At 38.9% G+C, this 22,430-nt stretch overlaps 1 protein-coding gene across 1 annotated transcript in view; it reads left to right on the top strand.

The window, feature by feature from the left end:
- The window catches only part of ANP32B (acidic nuclear phosphoprotein 32 family member B), a 43,510-nt gene that overhangs the window by 9,859 nt on the left and 11,221 nt on the right, over positions 1–22,430 (top strand). Inside the window, exon 2 of the mRNA XM_083355504.1 lies at positions 6,035–6,184. Within this exon, the coding sequence (XP_083211630.1) occupies positions 6,035–6,184 (150 nt within the window). The remainder of the gene's footprint in view (positions 1–6,034; positions 6,185–22,430) is intronic.

The raw sequence follows: 22,430 nt of genomic DNA, 5'->3' as shown, positions 1-22,430 counted from the left end.
TTGTTACAGTAACAGTAGTGCAGGTACAAAGATTTCCTCATTGCTGACACACTGGGTTCTTCTGTCGTTTCCTGAAGATTTTGTCTCACCTTATTTGGCGGGATAATGCTTCTCCCCAAACCATATTTGAGGACAAGCATTATCCCAGAACTATAACCAGAACTACAAGTGATTTGATATCAGTACTTTAAGGTTCTTTTCTCATGGCTTGCTATTCTTTTTTTAATTATTATTATTAAAATTTTATAAAAGTTACAATATAAACCCAGCCCACCCCACCCTACACCCTCCCCCTCCCTCGCTTCCCAGAGTTGAATACAGGGTTACAAATAAAATAAACGTAATCTAACTAACATTAACCAACTATGTAAGTAACCAAGTTCTTAATGCGCTTTAACTCCCTTTAAACTAAAAATACAAACCAAGTTAGAATATACATACCAATAACATAAACAAATAACATCCTTATTATTAAACTAATCAAAAATTTCACTATAATAAACTACTAATAAAAATAACAATATAAAATCTATTCGTAAGCTAAATGAAACCTTAGTCCCATATTTATTCTGAATATAATCTATCCATCTTCTCCAAACCGAAATGTATCTTTCTTGTGAATGATCCTTCAAGTAAGCAGAAATCTTAGCCATTTCTGCTAAATTTGACAGTTTAAGCATCCGTTCTTCAATAGTAGGCAAACTATCCTTCTTCCAATGTAGCCCTATCAATAACCTTGCAGCTGTTATCAAGTTCAACATCAAATTAGTTTCTTTAGTATCACAGTCTACAATAATACCCAATAAGAACAATTGTGGAGAACATTTTATCTTTCTCTTAAAAATCTTTTGAACCAAATTTTGATCCAAAAAGCTTTAACATTTCTACAAGTCCACCATATATGATAATAGGTAGCATCCAAGCTACCACATCTCCAACATTTGGGCTGTAAATTAGGATACATGCAAGACAATTTTTTAGGATCCAAATACCATCTATAAAACATTTTATAGAAATTTTCTATTAAATTTTGAGCCTGGGTAAATTTTACATTTCTAACCCAAATTACCTCCCATGTATCCAATAAGATTGGTTCTTGAATATTTTGAGCCCACTTCACCATACAATCTTTAACTAATTCCATTTCAGAGTCCAATTCTACTAAAGCATTGTATACTCTCTTTATATGTGCTCTATTTTGGTCTTTAATTTGTTTTACCAAATTTTCATCAGTTAATGTAATCCCAATTTTCTGATCTTTCATCCACCTCGTTTGCAATTGAGTATATTGAAACCAAGACTGTATGATATGTTCTTGTTTTAACTCATCTAATAACTTCAATTGCCAACCATTCCCTATCAATCTAAGTACCGGTAATTCCTTATATGAAGTCGTGTCCAAGTTCACACCCATAGATACCCCCTCTATCATGTGTCCAGGAATCCCCCAAATTGGTATTTTATAGTTTAACATAATAATATTTTTCCAGCACTTCTTAAGATATGAGATTTGAAAGCCTTATCAACTTTTTTATCATAAATTAAATACGCATGCCACCCATATAATAAGTCCCATCCCTCAAGATAAAGTATTGTTTTATTAGTTAAATTAAGCCAATCACTAACCAGTGTTAAAACCACCGCATCATAATATAATTTTAAGTTAGGCACCTTGAGTCCTCCTCTTTCCCGTGCATCTTGCAAAATCTTAAGTTTAACTTGGTTTTTTCCCCGCCCAAATGAATTTATTAATACCCTTCTGCCATTCATCCAAATTAGCATCCTTTTTCAATATAGGTATCATTTGAAACAAAAAAAGAAACTTTGGTAAAACATTCATTTTAACAGCTGCAATTTTTCCCAACAAAGATAATTGTAGTTTTTTCCAATTATTTACAGGGAGTGCAGAATTATTAGGCAAGTTGTATTTTTGAGGATTAATTTTATTATTGAACAACAACCATGTTCTCAATGAACCCAAAAAACTCATTAATATCAAAGCTGAATATTTTTGGAAGTAGTTTTTAGTTTGTTTTTAGTTATAGCTATTTTAGGGGGATATCTGTGTGTGCAGGTGACTATTACTGTGCATAATTATTAGGCAACTTAACAAAAAACAAATATATACCCATTTCAATTATTTATTTTTACCAGTGAAACCAATATAACATCTCAACATTCACAAATATACATTTCTGACATTCAAAAACATAACAAAAACAAATCAGTGACCAATATAGCCACCTTTCTTTGCAAGGACACTCAAAAGCCTGCCATCCATGGATTCTGTCAGTGTTTTGATCTGTTCACCATCAACATTGCGTGCAGCAGCAACCACAGCCTCCCAGACACTGTTCAGAGAGGTGTACTGTTTTCCCTCCTTGTAAATCTCACATTTGATGATGGACCACAGGTTCTCAATGGGGTTCAGATCAGGTGAACAAGGAGGCCATGTCATTAGATTTCCTTCTTTTATACCCTTTCTTGCCAGCTACGCTGTGGAGTACTTGGACGCGTGTGATGGAGCATTGTCCTGCATGAAAATCATGTTTTTCTTGAAGGATGCAGACTTCTTCCTGTACCACTGCTTGAAGAAGGTGTCTTCCAGAAACTGGCAGTAGGACTGGGAGTTGAGCTTGACTCCATCCTCAACCCGAAAAGGCCCCACAAGCTCATCTTTGATGATACCAGCCCAAACCAGTACTCCACCTCCACCTTGCTGGCGTCTGAGTCGGACTGGAGCTCTCTGCCCTTTACCAATCCAGCCACGGGCCCATCCATCTGGCCCATAAAGACTCACTCTCATTTCATCAGTCCATAAAACCTTAGAAAAATCAGTCTTGAGATATTTCTTGGCCCAGTCTTGACGTTTCAGCTTGTGTGTCTTGTTCAGTGGTGGTCGTCTTTCAGCCTTTCTTACCTTGGCCATGTCTCTGAGTATTGCACACCTTGTGCTTTTGGGCACTCCAGTGATGTTGCAGCTCTGAAATATGGCCAAACTGGTGGCAAGTGGCATCTTGGCAGCTGCACGCTTGACTTTTCTCAGTTCATGGGCAGTTATTTTGCGCCTTGGTTTCTCCACACGCTTCTTGCGACCCTGTTGACTATTTTGAATGAAACGCTTGATTGTTCGATGATCACGCTTCAGAAGCTTTCCAATTTTAAGAGTGCTGCATCCCTCTGCAAGATATCTCACTATTTTTGACTTTTCTGAGCCTGTCAAGTCCTTCTTTTGACCCATTTTGCCAAAGGAAAGGAAGTTGCCTAATAATTATGCACACCTGATACAGGGTGTTGATGTCATTAGACCACACCCCTTCTCATTACAGAGATGCACATCACCTAATATGCTTAATTGGTAGTAGGCTTTCGAGCCTATACAGCTTGGAGTAAGACAACATGCATAAAGAGGATGATGTGGTCAAAATACTCATTTGCCTAATAATTCTGCACTCCCTGTATGTCTTTTTGTACTTTTAACCATAATGTCTGATAATTATTCTTATATAATTTCACATTAGAAGCTGTAATATATACTCCCAAATATTTAACCTTTTTAACTATTTCATAACCTGTTAATTTTACTAACATTTCCTTTTCACTCATAGTCATATTTTTAGATAATATCTTGGTCTTATTATTATTTACTTTAAAACCAGAAACTTTCCCATATTGGATTATAATTTCCATCAAATCTATCACCGATTGAGTCGGTTGGGATAATGTCACCACCAAGTCATCAGGGCTTGCTATTCTTGTCTCATTCTTTTTCCTTCTACTACATTTCCTGCTGATCTGCCTTCAAGATCTACTGAGGCAAAGGCCTATTCAGTCTTAGTTTTTAGGGACTTTTTCCATTGAATGAAAAGTAATGTTTGATTCTCTGAATTTATTTATAAACACAATTACCAAAGCCTTCATTGTTATATTCAGTCATAAACAAAAACTTTTATGTGTTTCGTATAACACAAACATACTGTAATATACTTATGCAGACTTTTACAGAAGTTGGTGTCTTACTATAACACTGATGTTAAATCTAAAATGCCCACAGGTTCCACATCACCATGCTAACCAAACCAATTAAAGAATGCCCTTAGCCATATTTTTAGGCTGGACTGATAGAGCCTGTTGCAAAATGGACAGATAGAGTCTGTTGTAAATTATTCTTATACTGTAATCTCTCTTGCTTATCTTTGTTGCACATCTCATATTGAGATGTGATCTCAAAAAAGAAACTGCTTTAGATAATTAAGTAGGTAATCATTGGTTTCATTTACCTGCTGCTCTAGCTTAGGAGTATTGGTCTGTTTCATTAGGACATTTAAAATTCTTATTGAATAGTTCTCCAATTAAATGGTGTTCAGCCTATTTTGTTTTCATATTAAGCAAGGGGGGGGAATTTTGGTGGCTAAGGATCATATTTAACATTTGGAAGAAGCTTGAGGTCTGCAGTAGCCAAGGTAATTATACTGATGGGTGGGACTGAATTTACATTTTTAGTTTTTTTGGGTCATGTGTAGAGTGATTTTTTTTATACCTACTTTATAGGTTTAAAGGTACCAAGCAAGTCTCACTGGTAAGAGTATTCCATAGAGGGCATTGTTGGTACTCCCATTTTTTTCTTGAAATCACCCATCTTGCATTCATGGACAAAAGTAGCTTGCGAAGGGCCTGTGGTGCAATCATGGAATCCTGGTGGGCAACATAGGAGACATCCTTTCAGATAAACTGTTTTAAACTATTCATTTCTTATATGCTAATATCAACACCTTGAACTGAGCTTGGAAATTGATTGATAGTAGAGGTGACAAAGTACAGTAGTGGTATGATGTGATTGAGCATATTTGTTATTAATGTATTTAAGTCAGTGCTCCCCAACCTTTCTGGCTCTGAGGACTGGCAGCAGCAGAGGGGGGGAAAGGGGATGGCTTTGCATGCTCGCCCACCACTTGCATGGCCCGCTTCCCAGCAGGCCACAGTCTGGGTTCAAGCTGCAGACTGGGCATTGGGGGGGCCCTGATTTAAATCATTTTAGAGCTTACTGTCTATTTTTCATGTCAAAGATGAGTTTTTAGCAATTATACTCAAGGTAGCACCAGGAGCTAAAAAAAGAGGTTCAAGGCTTGTGGATTATCAGATCTGCCCTAAGAAATAGGAGGAAGTTTTGGACCCATCATTTTCACTAGAGGCCCAAGGGGTGCTCACAGCACTTTTTATCATCTTGGCTGATAAAGCCACTATGACATAATCGGACACAAATAGCTTTGCAGTAGTTATTCATGCTCTAGTAACCTATTTATATTATTATAACACACTATACTTGGAACTGCCTTTGAAACGATGTAAAAACTCCATTTAGTTAAAAACAAGATACAATAGACTATTAATTGGCTTATATTATTACATTATATTGTTACTTTGCCATCTATACTGTCCTTTCAGGTCTAATTGAAAGTGCTGGTATTAATATACATAAAGATCTAAGTAGCTTTGGGGGCAGCATATCCAAAAGAGCATGTCCTATATTTACTTACCAGAATTCCAAGATCTTCACCCAAAGACCTTCTCCCTCTAGTGAAGTTGGATGGTCGCAAGAAAGAAAAAATCCATAGTGGTACCCTGGCTATGGAACACAGTGAAGCTTGTCTGTTGCTTCATTATGGTATTTTTAAAATTTATTTGTACCCTGCCTTTATTATTTTTACATTTAACTCAAGATGACAAACATATCCAACACACTTTCTTCTCATACTTTCCGCACAACAAAAACCGTATGAGGTAGGTTAGGCTGAGAGAGAGTGACTGGCCCAAAGTTGACTTCCATAGCTAAGATATCCTCTTTATTATTTATTGCCATTAGTGGTGCTCTTGGTTTGCTGAAATCTAACACATTGCTTTATATATTGTTTTACATTACTGTTTATAATGTTTTAATTGATTATGCATCATCCATAGAATTCCTGATATTGAGAGTTATAAAAATACAACAAATAAATAATAACTTCATTGTCTGTGTGTCTGTGTGTTTCAGGTCAAAGAGCTTTTTCTTGATAACAGCAGATCAATTAATGACAAAATTGAGGGACTCACAGAAGAGTTTGTGAATTTGGAGTATCTCAGCTTAATAAATGTTGGATTGTACACTCTCTCAAATCTCCCCAAACTCCCCAAGTTGAAAAAGGTAATGATCTTGTCTGTTATTTTATTGAAGGGCAGAATACCATGAAAAAAATATGTCTAAATGGTCATTGACGGTTGATTCTAACTTAATAACATGCAACTCAGTTTGGAGGGGAAAAAATAATTATTTTTATACTAAATCTTTTGGGGCTAACAGCTCCCAGCACTATCTGATTGTCTAGTAAGATCTGGAAAGTAGGGTTCTGTTTGGGCTCACAGTTTAAATGATAGTTACTATCAACTATCATGAAGATGGCCCTTTTCTCTTGCTGCCTTTCTGTGGAACAATCTTTCCTGCAGAAATAGATCAGTGCTAATTCTATTAAAACCTGGCTTTCCCAGGAAGACTTTAGTGCTGAATTTTAAAACTTGGATCCTCTTTGTACTATGAATGATTCAGCTAGTTGATATAATTATTCCTTAGCACAGAAAGACTTAAAATAGGTTACTGTAATATTGTGTTAATGTTTTTTTAATCTTATTTGTCTTCTTTGGATCCAGTTGTAAAAACTTGATTGATCTTTGAAGCTTTGAACTTCTCTGGAACACAATATAATTAAGTTTGAGGAGAAAGTGATAAGAAAAATGCTGGAACAATGAACATGTATAAAAGGAACCATTCTAGGAAAGCAGCTTTTAAGCTATGCATTTATTTGTGTGTTGCTAGGGATGTAGGTTAAAAAAAATCAGAAAAATGATTATTAAGGCTAAAAAAGCACTTTATATTCAAAGGCAAGAAGGTGCTTTAGAGCAAAAGACTGGAGAACTACAGCTCACAGCAGAAATATGATACGTTCCAAAGCACTGTTTTGTCTTCTAATCTGAAACAGTCCATATCAGTACTGATTACTCCTACACCTGTTGCTAGCAACAAGATCTGTATGTAGATCTGGAGAATGAAACATTAGAAGTACCTTGTAGTCTGTATCCTACCATTTAGAAATGAAAATGGTAATGGAGGAGCCAAGAATTTAATGCTTTCAATTAGCAATAAAAATATGAACTGGCAAAATTTTGATGACATTTCCCAGAAGGTACAGTGCTATAGATGATCAGATGAAATTACCTGTGATTATAGTTGCTGTTAAAACTATTAGACATATAATATCATAGTTAACAGCTAGGAGTATGGAAGAAGTACATTAATCAATATACCTTAGAATACAAGGTACTCAGTGCCTTATATCTCCTAAATAAGAATATGTAGTACTTCAGAATTAAAATCTAAAAGCTGCTTCAAAATGCACATAAGTGCATATTTAGCATCTGTCTCTAACTCCTTAAAGAAGCTGCAGTTTTTCCCAAGAATTCTTCAGAGGTAATCTGAATCCTGGAAAACTCATTTAAATCAAAGACTTACAAATGGATGCCTCATTTATACCTGCACATACTCTAAAACAACTTTCTCCTTGGAAATCCAAATCATCTTTGGATTTGCAGCTCTGCTCCGTAGCATCTTTTTTGTCACTTCATCATTAAGTCATTCTTTATTGCTGTAATCTTATTGTAATATTGAATTGAATGGTTTATTTAACTAAGTGTAATTAGACACACCAGGAATTTGTCTCCAGTACAGAAGCACCCAGTGTACATGCAAAGCACCATCATCATCAGTATTATTATTATTATTATTATTATTATTATTATTATTATTATTATTATTATTATCATTATCATTATTATCATTATCATTAAAATTATTATTAAAAATAATACTACAGTCACACTACAAAGGTTAATATTATCTATCCAATATCCTAAACTTACTGTACTAACTTTAGTTTAGAATGCATATTATATACAAATGCATGTATATACAATATATATTATATACAAATGCATGTATATGTACCCTTTAGCTACAATTGTTATAGTTCTTGTCACCCACAGTCAAGTATACAAATTAAAGGAAAACTGCTTATAAATATTATCATGTAATGACTTTTTGGATGAGGGATCAGTTCCCTGAATCAGCCAGGGTTTGATGTAGCATGTTAATCAGTCAGTGTTATATGTTGTAAAATATTCGGGTTTTTCCAAAAGATAGGTGTGTGTGTGTGTGTGTGTGTGTGTGTGTGTGTGTGTTTGTGTGTGTGAGAGAGAGAGAGACACTAATTAAAACACAGAAATTTATAACTTTGGAATTGTATTTATGGATATGTTTGTGATTTTTTTTTAAAAAAATGTAACAACAGAGATACGCCAGGATACTACTATTTTTAAAATTGAAGTGCAGGACTTTATTGATAACAGCTCACGGGGAACAGAGATCCCCAACCTATTTGGTATGGTGTGCATAATGGGATTTTTAGAATAAGTTGCATAAATGTTCAACAAGGTACTTAAGTCTGTTAAGAAACACCCCCTTGGACTTGGTACTCATTTGTAGCCTTCTTAAAGATACTACACTGAGAACTGTACTATCAATATCAGCTAACCCCTTCATCTCTCCAGGCCATTTGATCCAACAGAGAAGAACATCATACACAATCTCAAAGCTTCAGAGCCAACATCTGGGGCAGCTTCCCATTGCCAAGGCATGGTCTTCACCCTACCAAGCAAGAGAACAGATCTGAAAGAAACTGCAACCATAACTGCACAAGACTTCTGAGTGCTAATGTAGTGGCTTCTGATGACTTGCCATCTGATCAAGAGATTTACGCTTTTGATTTGGAGGAATCACAATTGTCTGGGTCCCATGGTTGGATACCAATCAGTAGTACCCAACACATCCTGAACAGCTGATCAGATTGCATGAGGCTCTTGATCTTTAATTACAGTAGATCCCATCTGAGTAGATAGCCTGTATTCTGTTGTCTTCAGATGCTTACAGTAGTGGCCAAAATTGTGGAAACCTTTTGGGAAAAGTGTACATTTGAGTTTTGATGGCTAATAACACCACTTTGTTTTGGAGTAGTACCACAAAATTATATATCAGTGGAAAGATAATTTAATCAAGAATGCAATAAATGTGGTTCAATTATCTGTATTTTATGAAACGTTATAGCCAAATAACCAGAAAAAGGAAGCACAACTTGCTTAGATTCATATCAGGTAGCTTTCCTTCATCTGATTGTAGCCGATGAGCATGAGTGTTTAGAGAGCCAATTAGGTGTCATCTTGTTTTAGCAATGAGCCAATCAGATCATGGTAGGATTCAGTTATTGATGTCATGTATTGAAGCTGAGAGGAGGACATTTGTCAGTGTGTTATGTAATCACTATCAAGTTGGTTGGGGGTTTTTTTTGTGTTCTTTCATTTAGTGAGCTTGTAAAACGTAATAAAATTAAAGTAGTGGTGCAAAGAGTTGACTGGTCGCCCAGAAAGTGATGTAAAACAGTATTATTAAGTGAACAAGGCTACAGTTATAAAGAAATTAGAAGAAAAATTGGTGGAAACTTAACCAAAGGTGGCATTTCTTTGAAGAGGTATAAGGAGCCTAGGTCACTACAAAACCACACTGGTAAAAGCAGGAAAAGGTGCACAACAGCAAGTGATGATAGAAGAATTAAGAGACTGTGCCCACGTGACAGAAGAAAACCATCTGGGTGTATACAAGATGAAATGCCGCAACGCACTGTGAAGTTGAGTGCAAGGACTCTTGCAGGAATTTGGCCTAAAATCTAAAATTCCATGAAAAAAGCCACTTTTATCTCAAACAAAGATTGAAAAGACTAAACTGGGCTAAAACCTATGTTACCTGGGCAGAGGAACAGTGGAACAGTGTTATTTGGGGTAATGAGACCAAGATCTCCCTGTTTGGTAGTAATGGCATAAAATACATAAGGAGAAGAATCGGAGAAGATTTGCATCCTGATTGGATTACGTGTACCATGAAACACTCAGTCAGTATTATGATCTGGGGTTGTGTGACATCAAAAGGTGTGGACAGAATTTGTGTGATTAATGGGAATATAAATGGCCAAAAATACATTAATGAAATACTTGAGCCCAAACTGAAGCCTTCTGCACATGATCTTTTCCAAAACAATGAAGCATTTATATTTCAACAGGATTCAACTCCGTGTCATGTTGCTGTTGTGTGCAAAAGGTGGTTTCAAGATAATCATATTCCACTGCTGGAATGGCCTGGAAATTTCCAAGACCTTAACCCAATTGAAAATCTATGGAGCCGACTAAAGAAACTTGTTAGTCAGAAGCGACTGAGCAATAAAACCCAGTTAATAGAAGCAATCATTCAATCTTTGTTTCACATTATAACAGCTGCAGAACTAAAGGACTTAGTTCACTCCATGGGAAGACATTGTAAGGCCGTAATTCATGCTAAAGGTTACCCAAGTATTAACTGACGTGATAATAAGTAAGTATATCTCGTTTTTTCTACGTGTTTCACTTTTCTTCTTTATAATTTATTCTACTAGCAAATTCTTCATAAAAGTTATTGCATTACATTCTTGATTAAATTATCTTTCCATTGATATATAATTTTATGGTACTACTCCAAAAAATGGTGGTGTTATTATCCATCAAACCTCAAATGTACACTTTCCCCAAAAAGTTTCCACAATTTTGGCCACTACTGTATACACCAGAAATATTGCTAATATTCTGGCTTTGTTGAAATCAGTAGAAAAACGTGTGGCAAACGTCAGTCTCAACTCCTCTGATCAAAAAGCTGTTGCATTAGATGTAGCAGGGGTTTTTTTTCTGGCATTTGGCCTTCAAATCACTGGTAGTTAAAGTAGCACATAAAAATCTAGTACAAAGTGTCTTCTGGCCCTTATTGATAAAGGAGAACACAAATTGAATACGTTTCATATTTTCTTAATTCACAACAAAGTATTGTTTAGAGAGATCATTTCCAAGCCTATAACGGCTAATATCAGATTTTTCTTTGTGAAAAGATGACCTATCATCTTTTTATCTATAAGGTAAAGGTTCCCCCGCACATGTGTGCTAGTCGTTTCCGACTCTAGGGGCCGGTGCTCATCTCCGTTTCAAACCCGAAGAGCCAGCGCTTGTCCGAGGACGTCTCCATGGTCATGTGGCCGGCATGACTAGACGCCAAAGCCGCATGGAACGCTGTTACCTTCCCACCGTAGTGGTCCCTATTTTTCTACTTGCATTTTTACGTGCTTTCGAACTGCTAGGTTGGCAGAAGCTGGGACAAGTAACAGGCGCTCACTCTGTTATGCGGCACTCGGAATTCGACCTGCCAAACTGCCAACCTTCTGATTGACAAGCTCAGTGTCCTAACCCACTGAGCCACTGCGTCCCCTTCATCTATGCTAGATGATAAATTAGACCTTGCTTCCATTTTCTTAGCAGAGGCCTCCCAAATCTCCAAGCAGCAGATGAACACTGCTGAATATAATACAGCTGCCTATGAGGCTGACCACATTAAAAAGAGTTATTGCTCTCTGCTGCTACATCTGATCAGAACCATTGGTGTCTCCTGAGGTTCAGAACATGATGGAAGATCTGCTTATCACAGAACAATTTTTCTTCTAGAGTACAGCTAATGCTATGGAGAAACTCAAAATCCTAAACACTGCATGCTGGTCAGTAGCAGTGCCTCTCCTGCAAATAAGATCCATGGTTGGAATTAAATTGCCCTTGTCTAGCATTGCAGTTGTCATAAGCTAATGTGCAACTTGAGGGAACAAGTTTTCTCAAAACAGCCACCTCCCCTTTTATTTTTACAAAAGACTACCAAAATATTCCTAAGCATCATCTTTGATTTAGAATATAATCTCCAGGATCACTACTTCAGTTCCCACTGGCATTTGCTCTCCAAGGATGGAAATCCAACACTACAGAGTCTTAGTCTCAACTTCGATAGCTATGGGGTATGCCATAGAATTCAAGCCTTGCAGTATTTCTTATTTATTTTTCCAGTTGGTATATGAAGTTTTACTGAAAAAGGAAGTATAATCAAGTACCAGACTCTCAGATGTGAATTGGATTTGATTATTTTGTCATCCTCAAAACTGACAGTGAAGTGAAACTAATAGATCTTTGCAACTCATCAAATAATATCTAGCTCAACAAATTCAGGATAGTCACCTTTCAGATTAGCTTATTTTGTTGTGTTGGGGGGAATGGTTTTCCTGAATGGATCCTGGAGCTACATATTTCCATATAATGTTACAATATATGATTATGGTTGTATGTCTGCATCTATGGCATACATGTATTCACCCCATGTTGATTATTGGCTACATTGTGCAACATAACATTTTGTTCAGCTCATTCACTGTATCAACAAACGAAAGGTTGTGTATTCTTCCTATTCATGCACCTTTGGATAGATGTGTTTCTCATGGAAGTTAATCTATTATATATTTAATGGAGTTACTCAGAGCACAGATGGATGCCCTAATTTTCCAACATTATGCCTGTGAATGGGTCCTTCAGTGGGAAACACCCTCAGTGGACTTGTTTGTTGCTGTAAAGAATGCACAATATAGTGTTTTCTGCCAGAAAATGAACACAATCTGGTATTGTTAGAGGATATATTATCAGTTGAAAGCAACTAATTTTGTAGATATGTTTCCTTCACCCCAGCACCCCATTGCTATGGTAATTTGATCAGTGCATGAGTCCTTTGATTACATCTTGATAGCTGGCAACTCTGATTGCTAGTGCTTTTGTCTCTTCTCAGATATTGTACTTTTCATTGCCAGGCAGGAGGGACTTTTTTGACTGAAAGATGCTCAAATATATCACTCAGATCTTTCCCTGAGTTTTATAATGTAACTCCTTGCCTGGCAATTTGGATAAGAATTAAAGCTATCAACAGTGTTTTGTACAATAGGAATTGGGGCATGTTCTCTCCGTGTTCCTTCTTTTATTTGGTCATTTCAGGAGTTTTTCCCCCCAGTACTTATTACCTCTTAAGATGTACTATAAAGTCTTTGGTTGTTATTGTTGAAAGTCTGTTCCTCAGAAAGTTCTGCAGTGTATGTTTCTGCATCCATTAATGGAGCAATTTGTGAAACATTTCAAGCAACTACCCACCTCTGAAATATCCCATGTTAGAGGGGAATATTGTTAAATGGATTTCTCCATTATATACCCCTTAAGGGATCTTCCATCTTCCTTGGGGAAAGTTCCTTCAAAAAAAGAGGCTAAATGAAATTCTAGGAACTACTAAGCTTTTCCATATTCTAAACTTTGCTCACTTTAGATTTGGAGTGGAGAGGTTGGTTCAAAGTACATTAGCTTTTTACACTGATTGCACTAAGGCTTTACATGCTTCCTCTTTTCTGTTTGAACTATGATAGTCTGAGGAATGCTAGTCTTTCCTCAATCAGATAACTATGTGGACAAACTAAAGTTATTGCAGTCTTCTGTTTTTAGTTGGCAGACTTTCTCTGGTTTCATTTTATCAATTTTCATTGAACATGAATAAAGGCAAATAAAGGCCACTTTTTCGAAGACAGCGAAGTCCACGTATTGGACAGAGGACTGCTGGTTTGAAAGAGGAGTCAAAGAGGCCATCTATGTCAAAATTGAACAGCCCTCTCAGCGGGGAGGGATATGACATCATCTATCTCCAGTCTACAGCACAGTCCTTTCAACAATTCCAAAAAGGCTCCACATGTATTTTCAGGTGACCCTGAAGACGTAGATAAGTCTCCAGGTAGCACTAATGACTCGCTAAAAGAATGCAAATGACCAGCTGTCTGCAAGGAGTATAAATCTTTTCATTCCCCACCATCCAGTCAGAGCTGAAGAAGCTTCTTGAATGAGAAGCAAAACATCTACAAAGAAAAAGTCCAGTTTCCTTGTGAAAAAGCATCTTTGGGATAACTATGGATGACTTGAGAATCTCCATAGATACTTCAATACCTCATTTATTCAAATTGTGTATTTGCTTAGCCTGTCCCAGGAAATGATCACACTGACATATTAATGCTGACTAGCATTGGTCACTTTGAAAAGTATGAGATAGTGATTGACTCAATGTTGCTACAGAGTAAAGAGAGAGAGAGAAACTCAAGTTAATTCACAATGAGGATGAGGGGATACAGGCCTGAGAAAAGCTAACCCACCTAGGACAAGGAAAGTGGTCACCAAATCATAACACACTTGTTCAGTGACAGGAAAAGTACAAATTTTCAAAAGTAAATCTGGAGGTGTTGATGTGGCTAGACCAAATCCTTAAGAAACTAATAATTGATGAGGCCAGGTTTAAAATGAACTTGCTCATATTAATAGTTTAATGGAATGCAACAAATATGAACCATGGTAAAATTGAAAAAGTCAATGGAAATGAAGCATGCTTAATTGGATACAGGTAGCTTTCAACTTACAACTACATTTAAAACCAGGATTTCCATCGCTAAGTGATGCGGTCATTGAGTCATCATGTGTCCATTGTCCTATCCTGGCCCTCTGAAATAAGTAAGTCTTATATCTTTACTAAAAAGGTTTTGAAACAAAACTGTAATGGAAAAAGTTGGAATCATGAGTTGGACAGCTATAAAATAAATAAATAAATAAACAAGGTAGCTACAATGTTGAGGACCACAATAATGAGGTAGACAGTTGTCACCAGTAGACTTGTGTGGCACACAGCTTCCTTTATATAGGGATGGTGTGATCTGGACTTGTTCCTTTGATGGGGCAGTGTTCTCTTTGGCCAATAGTTTTGCCAACTGCCTTTGTTCAGCCTTCCTTTCCTCTCAGCAGGCCCTTATATTGCCTTTTTTGTCTTCTGAGAAAAGCGATAGATGCTTCTGGTTGCTAGGCAGTACTGATTTTTCTGCTTGCAACTTTTCCAGCTGATGATCTTCTTTATCTTGCAAGTCTGAGATGGTCATGACAACATGCTTGATTTTACTTTTTTGCTGCTGCTGTTAAGCAGATCATGCATTCATAAAGCAAATATCGCTTCCCCCATTGATTTGCTTACTGGAAGCCATCTGGAAGGTTACAAGTGGTGACTCCCAACTTTGCAACCTTTTATAAATACATGCTAATTGCCAAGCACCAAAATTGCAATTACATGACCACAAAAGTATTGCAATGGTCATAAGTTGAAGAATTGGTCTCAAGCCACCTTTTTTCAATACCATAATTTTGAACAATTGCAAAATGAATAGTTGTAAGTCTTGTAGGAATAAATTAGTAGACATGGATTGATATGTGCTGCTTTAAATGGTGTTATTACATGATACATTATTTAGGTCAGAGGCACCCAACCTTTTGGGCACCAGGAACCGGTTCCATGGAGAGAGGTTTTCCCATGGACCAAAGGGGTCGTGGATTTCACATGCTGCCTACATCCCACAGATGGGGCTTCACTTGCTTGTGTGGCTTGGTTTCTGGCATGCTGCGGATTGGTGCCGGTCCACGGACCGGGGATTGGGGACCCCTGATTTAGGTCCATTGGAAGAAATAGAGTGACAGTAATTGTTTCATTCCATCTGCTCTGTCCTTTTTGCCATCTTTTATCTTTTATAAGTTTTATTGTAATTTTATTTGTTTAGTTGTGAACCACCCAGAGTTGTTGGGTCGGTTAGCATACAACATTTAAATCATCACCATCACAATTGGTCAATTGCAAAACATAACTTTATTTGGAACAGCTTCCAATTTGCAACAATACTTTTAATATTATTAAACAATAACATCTGCGTATCCAATGTGCTTGGGAAGAACTCAATAGCAGACAAAAATGCCAAATCCGGTGTACACATCTGGCTGACTGCAATCAATAATATCCTCTAACTGTATTCTAATCCAACAAATGACAATTTCATGGAATTACTGAAAACTGTTATGCAAATGTATGCATATTAGATGGAAGATATTAAGGGATTTCATGGTAGTTTCAGGAAGGGCTAAATGCAACACTAGGAAACTTCTCGATTTAGTGGACCTCCATTTAGCAGGTTTTGGATGCATTACAGGTAGTCCTTGCTTACTGAGTACTCATTCAAAGTTACAACATTGCTGGGAAAAAATAACTTTATCACCAATTTTCAACAATTTACAATATTGGTAGCATCCTTCAAAATGAAGAGGTTAGAGAAGAGATTAGAAGAGAGTAAGCAAGCAGACAATGAGGAATACACTGGCTGTTTGTCAAAGGTAGTTGCAGCTGTTGGCACCAGCACATTTCTCTATTGTGTAGCTGCTTACTCTCTTCTAATTATTTCCTCTCCAATAAATATAAATTCAAACATTAATTCCCTTGTTAATTGTCTAATGCCGAGTGAGATTCCAAAGACCCAGTGGTTAGGAAATAAACAAAAATTGAAGGTGTGAAACTGATTGCTTTTTACTTACTGTTTGTTTTTTTTGTTTTCCTGCCTTTGTTATTTTATTCATAAATATTTCAAGACAGCAAACATACATAATATTTCTTCCTCTTCCTAATCTCCCTACTACAGCAATAGTCCTGAGCGGTAGGTTAGGCTAAGAGTGTGACTGGCCCAAGGTCTTCCAGCCAGCTTTCATCAATTTCAAGCTGGAAAGCATAGTTACACATAATTTCCCACTTAGTAACCACTTTGCTTAGTGACCAGTCCCAAGGGTGGTCACTAAATGGAGACTACCCGTGATCCTAATTTAGTAATCAGAATAGGATCCAGCATTTAGTAATGTCTAAAGCACGGGTGTCAAACTCGCCACCTCACGTGACGTGTTGTGACATATCGTGACTTTTTGTATTGCCGGAGCTGGGGTGGGCGCAGCCTCAGTATGATGCAACCAGCCCGTGGACCGGCAATTTGACCCCCCTGGTCTAAAGGAATCCTTAGCCTCAGCTTTGGTTGTAAATGAGAGGATTGGTCACAAAGTTACTTTTTCAGTTTATACTATTGTAATTGCAAACAGTCACTAAATAAAGTATTCAGTAAATGAGGACTACCTGTAAATGAAATTTCCTTCAAATATTCTCCAGCAATAACTGGCAGATCCATTGCATCCAATGTAGCCTAACCAAAGCAGCAGTTAAATTTACATTAATACATCTGCATGAATTTATGTGCTTCACATCGATAAGATAATGACACAAATCTGGGTGATGACATTATTTTTTCTTTAACATTAAACCTAATAAATACTCTTTATTAAAACAAGTTTTGTTACACTATAAATGGCTGTTTGGAATATAAAAGTTGGATAAGGAGGTTGATAGAATTCTGTGAAAAAAATTGTTTATTGGCAATACCGATGTCAAATAATAAAACTACGCTCTAACTCCTGGAGTCAACTTGCCTACGTACCGTTAATAGAAACCAAAAGATGAAAAAATGCATTCCAGACAGCCAGGTCAGCCAAGTTAGGCTCTCAACGTTCTGCCCAAGTGCCTGGAGGCTCTGTGATTCAAACTAGGAGTTATAGAGGTTAACATTAAGATGAAATATGTGTGCCATTCAGCTGGAGGACATGCAGTATATATAAGGAACTGACGTAGCACACTCAAGCAAAAAAGAACCTGAGGAGAGCAGTAAGATGCACAAAACTCATAATATCTGGGAACATAAAATTCTAGTGAAAATTGTATCAACAAATTTTGCACATCTCTACTTGGAAATTCTAGAAAGAGAAGTGAGAATGAGAAGCGAAAATGTTACGAAAATGTTAAAGAGGAAAAAGATTGAAATGGTTTTCAGAATAAGAGAAACGTGGATTAAAGCCATGGACAGCAAGCTAAAATAGGAAGACTGAAGAATAATCACAGAAGATATCTATGTGTATAGCAATCTATAGCTAGATCGGCGCATCCTTTAGAGATTCATTTTATATATTACTAACATATTACCCTGAAATATTTTATCTGCCTGGTCTTTGGTTGTCATGTTTTTTTTTTCTTCTAGAGCAAAGTTCAGCTGATACTAAATTTCTACTTGGGTTACACATGTTGTTTAACCACTGTTTATTATTTTATGGAGTGTATTTTTTTCACTTTCATTGCCTTTCATAGCGCTATGCCTTGATTTTACTAATAAAATTTCCAAAAAGATAATTATGTTAATATTTCATATATTGTTAAAATGGCTGTAATTTTAATCTCTTTTATATTTTACATCGCTTTTTGATCAAAGGAACAATTTTGTTCGTTTGAGAAAGCAACTGAAATTAAAGGAGGATAGAATGATCATGCTGAAACCCTTGACAAACAAAATTATAGAGTTACAGAAACATTTGTAGAGAAAGAATATGTTCAGGAACTGACTGCCTTACAAAATGAGATATGAGAGTTGCCACTCTCAGCTCTGCCTACTACATAGTTTGTTGTTGGGATAAAGTGGAGGGAGTCCATATAAGCAATCCTGAGTTCCTGGAGAAAAAACAGATATTATAAACATAATTGTGATTATTCAACTCTAAACAGGAAAGGACAACCTTCAGGTGAAATAGTAATTCAGTTATTTAATGCTTCAGGAAAAGAGGCCATTAAAGTGCCACAATTTTATCACCTAATAGAAAACAAGGTTGTCAGATCTGCCTTAGTGCAACTGCTGATAAGACATGACACTGCAGATTTGACACAGATTTCTAAATATGACTGTTTCATATTTATTTTAAAACATAGACTTGTTTCCAAGCAATTTGGTAGCTTCAATTGTGTAAGGCAGACATGTCAAACACAAGGCCCGCGGGCCACAAATGGCCCGCCATAAGATTGAATCCGGCCCGCACAACTCTCCTGGAAATTACCAAGGTCCGGCCCCCACCACCTTGGCGCTGGCCCGACTGAGCACCTGCTCAGTAGGAGGCAAGTGCACGTGGGCTGGTAGAGCCCAGCAACATTTGCAGCTCATTAGCCCCTCGACAGCTCATTGGCCAGAGCCGTCTCCTGCGTCTCCCAGTCCTCCTCCACCATGTGCAGTTCCGGAAAAAATAGTGAGACTCAAAAAGTTCAATCAATCAATTCAAACTGCTCACAAAAAAACCCCTTGCAAAGTTTGAATTGATTGGTTGAACTTGCTTTTTCAGACTGCACGTGGGGGCAGCGGAGGAAGAGACTGGAGGACTGGAAAGGTGAGTGGGCCCTTTTTCTACCTGCTACGCGGGTGGGGGCGGCCAGTCTTGGGGTGCCCCGGGGGGCCTGCCTCTTCCCTGCCCGGCAGGTCTCCCCTTGCCCTGCTGCACCGCCACCTCTGCTAGCCTGGGCTGGGGGTCCACAGGGGTCTTAGAAGCTTCCCCGTCAGCCCCTGCCTTTTGGTGTGCCGCGGCCGGCAGACCTTACAAGAGATTCCCCTGTGGTGCCTGCCAGGCCGGCTGACCTTGGCAACAAGTCCAAGCCATTGGTGCACCGCCCCTGTCTGTTTGTGCAGGGACCCAGAGGCATCCCCCCCGTATGGGGATCCACTCTGCCGCCCCCTTTTCTCAGCTGCCTGGTCTGAAGAGGAGCCGAAGGGAGCAGCTCTGCAAGCCCTGCTGCCCCCTTCTCTCAGCTTCCTGGCAGCACATTCCGCAGGGGAGGTCTGCTAGGGAGGTGGCAGTCCGGTGTTGTTTCCCCCCTCGTGCGTGTGTATGTGCGTGTGTGTGTCAGACCCACGGGAATGGCTGGTAGGGAAGCGGCATTCCGGCATTGCCCCCCTTCCTGTGTGTCGGGCCCACGGGGCTCGACACACAAAAAAACGCAAACGCCGGACTGCCGCCACCTCTACCAGCCGTTCCCGCAGGTCTCTCACACATACACACACACACACGCACGAGGAGGGAAACAACGCTTGACTGCCGCCTCCCTAGCAGACCTCCCCTGCGGGATGTACTGCCAGGAAGCCTGGCAGCCTGATGAGCGGACCCTGCGAACCGCGGCCCATCAGCTGAGGCCAAGCCAGCTCCAGGATGCTGCCAAAGTCAACGAGCGGCTCGGCGTGGCACAGAATATAGATATGTTGCTAAGAAGGGGCCAAGCTGTCATGAGATAGTGCAAACTAAGGTACCAACTCAGGTGTAACCTTTTTACCCAAAGATTGGACAGAAGGTCTGATGGCCTGAAGGATTGTAACTTTGGTTTAGGCTGTGGCAGAGCTCTCAAAGCTAAGGCCTCTGACTTTTGCCCTACTTCCCCTTAGCTTGCAAGCTAGCAAGTAAATAGTTGTGCTAAGCTGTTAGTATTTTTATCTTGACCCAGACATATGCATCCTGTTGTTCTCTTCTTGGGCTGACATTTATCACATGTATACTCCCTTTTGCTGACAACTCCTTTTCTTCTGTTCTAGGCATATTTCACTTCTCTATATGATGTTACTTACATTACCATATATTATTCCTCCCTTTGTAACGCCTATAATATGACGTATGAATATCAGATGAATGTAACTGTATAAATGTATGTTGATTTGAACTTTTCGGGGTCCAGACCCTTTCATGCCAAGTGCAGTCTGGACCTGCGCAAATAAACTTCCTACATTGAAGAGCTTGGCCTGGTCTCTTGCCAATTTTTTTCTATTTCAAATGGCGACCGCGGCAGGACTATAGGTCAAGGCAATATTTTGCTGAGGGCCGTTCAACCCCTCGGGCCCATCGGGCAGTCACTCCTGAACATTCTCCAGGCGCCACGAGGGATCCAGCCTCCGGGAGACAGCAGTGACAACTCTTTGGTACCGATGGTGCTCTGATCGAGTCCAAGAACCCTGCAGTGTAGGAACGGTGGTCTGAACAATTCCTGGCCAGGATGGGGAAGTGGACAACGCGTTTCAGGCGAGTATCTGTTAAACTCTGGTGTGCCTGTCTCATTTGAAGACAGAAGAGGGGGACTGATCACCCTCCTGGACTCAGGACAACGTCGTCCCTAAAGCAGTCCGTGTTAGGTTGTGTGGGAGGTTAAGCCATTGCAATTCCTATTGGTGACCGTTGGAACGTCCGGCACTGTAGGTCAGTGGCAGTGTATTAGTATGGGGGGGGGCATCAGAGTGTGCCCAACACACCGTTGGCATGCATGTTAAAAGGATTTGATGATTATTTTAGTGATCCTAAATATCCAAAGGGGAATAGGATTCAATTGAAATTTCTGTGTGAACAAGCATGGCCTCCACAAGGTTCTTTTAGATGTGAGACTGTGGATGCATTATGAGGAATCCTAGCTGGGGATTGTGGGTTCGAGTCCCATCTGGGTCCTAGCTGGGGATGATAAGAAATATGGTGACCAGTGCATTGTACATTGACCAGTGGGGGAATGCATTGGATGAGAGAAGTGATGATTTGTTACAGTGTCAGGCAGAAATGGTTCGTTTTTGTGTTGCCAGACCTATGGAAAAAAAGTTGAGTGTTGTGTTTAAACGGTTTAAGGATATAAACATATCTGAAACTAAAGTGTCAGATGCTAAGAAAGAAGTGTTATTTGAAGAAGAGGAAGTGATTTTCAGACCCCCTCCCTGTGTGCCTCAACCACCCCCTTTGCCTCCACCAGTAGCTGCATCAAATCTCCTGAGCAGACTGAAAGAAAGAGCTCCCTACTCTGCTATCAGGAAATTAAATATTTTATTAAAAAATATTCAAAGTACAGGGTAGCAAAAAAAAAGAGGAGCCCGTGTCATTTTAGTAAGGCACCCCTCAAAATAAAATCTTAAATAATAACTTAGAAGCTAAGCACCATTCTCAGATCCCCGTGGAGCACAGCTTTCCCAGGGGGAGGGGAGAGGGGCGGCCCAAAGGAACACCTTCCTCGGCTCTTAGGGGCTAAGCAGGCATTGTGTGCCACCAGCTAAGCTCCTGAAGGAAGACGGCATTCCGAGGCCCAGCAGAGATTTTTACTGCTGTGTTGTCTTTGGGGCTTTTCAAAAGCAAGCTACAGTCTACTCTAGTCTGTTCTAGCGACCTGAAGGTCTTTAGGATAAACACAGTTCTGCACAGCAACAGCCCCAACTCTACCTTTGGCTTTGCAGCCAGGGAGGCCCAACTGTATCAGTTTACTTAGGCTTTCTTTTTGGCAAATTCCAACACCTGATCTTTCAAACTTATATGGGACAGGTTATTAGCGAGTCTTGGCCTACCATCCAACGGAATACCCAATTAATTCCAAGCAGAGCTTTACCTTTGGGATTCAGATGAGCCCCCCCCCCCAATTCTCCAGCCAAAGGCAGCTGCAGACCTTTCCCAAGGGTGTTCAAAGGGCCTTTTCTCGCTCTTCAAGGTATCTAATCGATGATATCTGATTCATGGGCTTCCTCTTCTGTGTTCTGAATGTCTAAATTGCTGCAGTGAAATAGGAGCATTTCTCAACACTATGTACCTGATGGGACCTCAGGAACTACAAAGCAGCCATTTGTTCCCCCTACTTGCTAAGGGAGAGGGCATTATATTTGTGCAAGCAA

This window comes from Vipera ursinii, assembly GCF_947247035.1.
Source record: "Vipera ursinii genome assembly, chromosome: 2".
Taxonomy (NCBI): domain Eukaryota; kingdom Metazoa; phylum Chordata; class Lepidosauria; order Squamata; family Viperidae; genus Vipera; species Vipera ursinii.
This window is presented reverse-complemented; position numbering and strand designations above follow the sequence as displayed.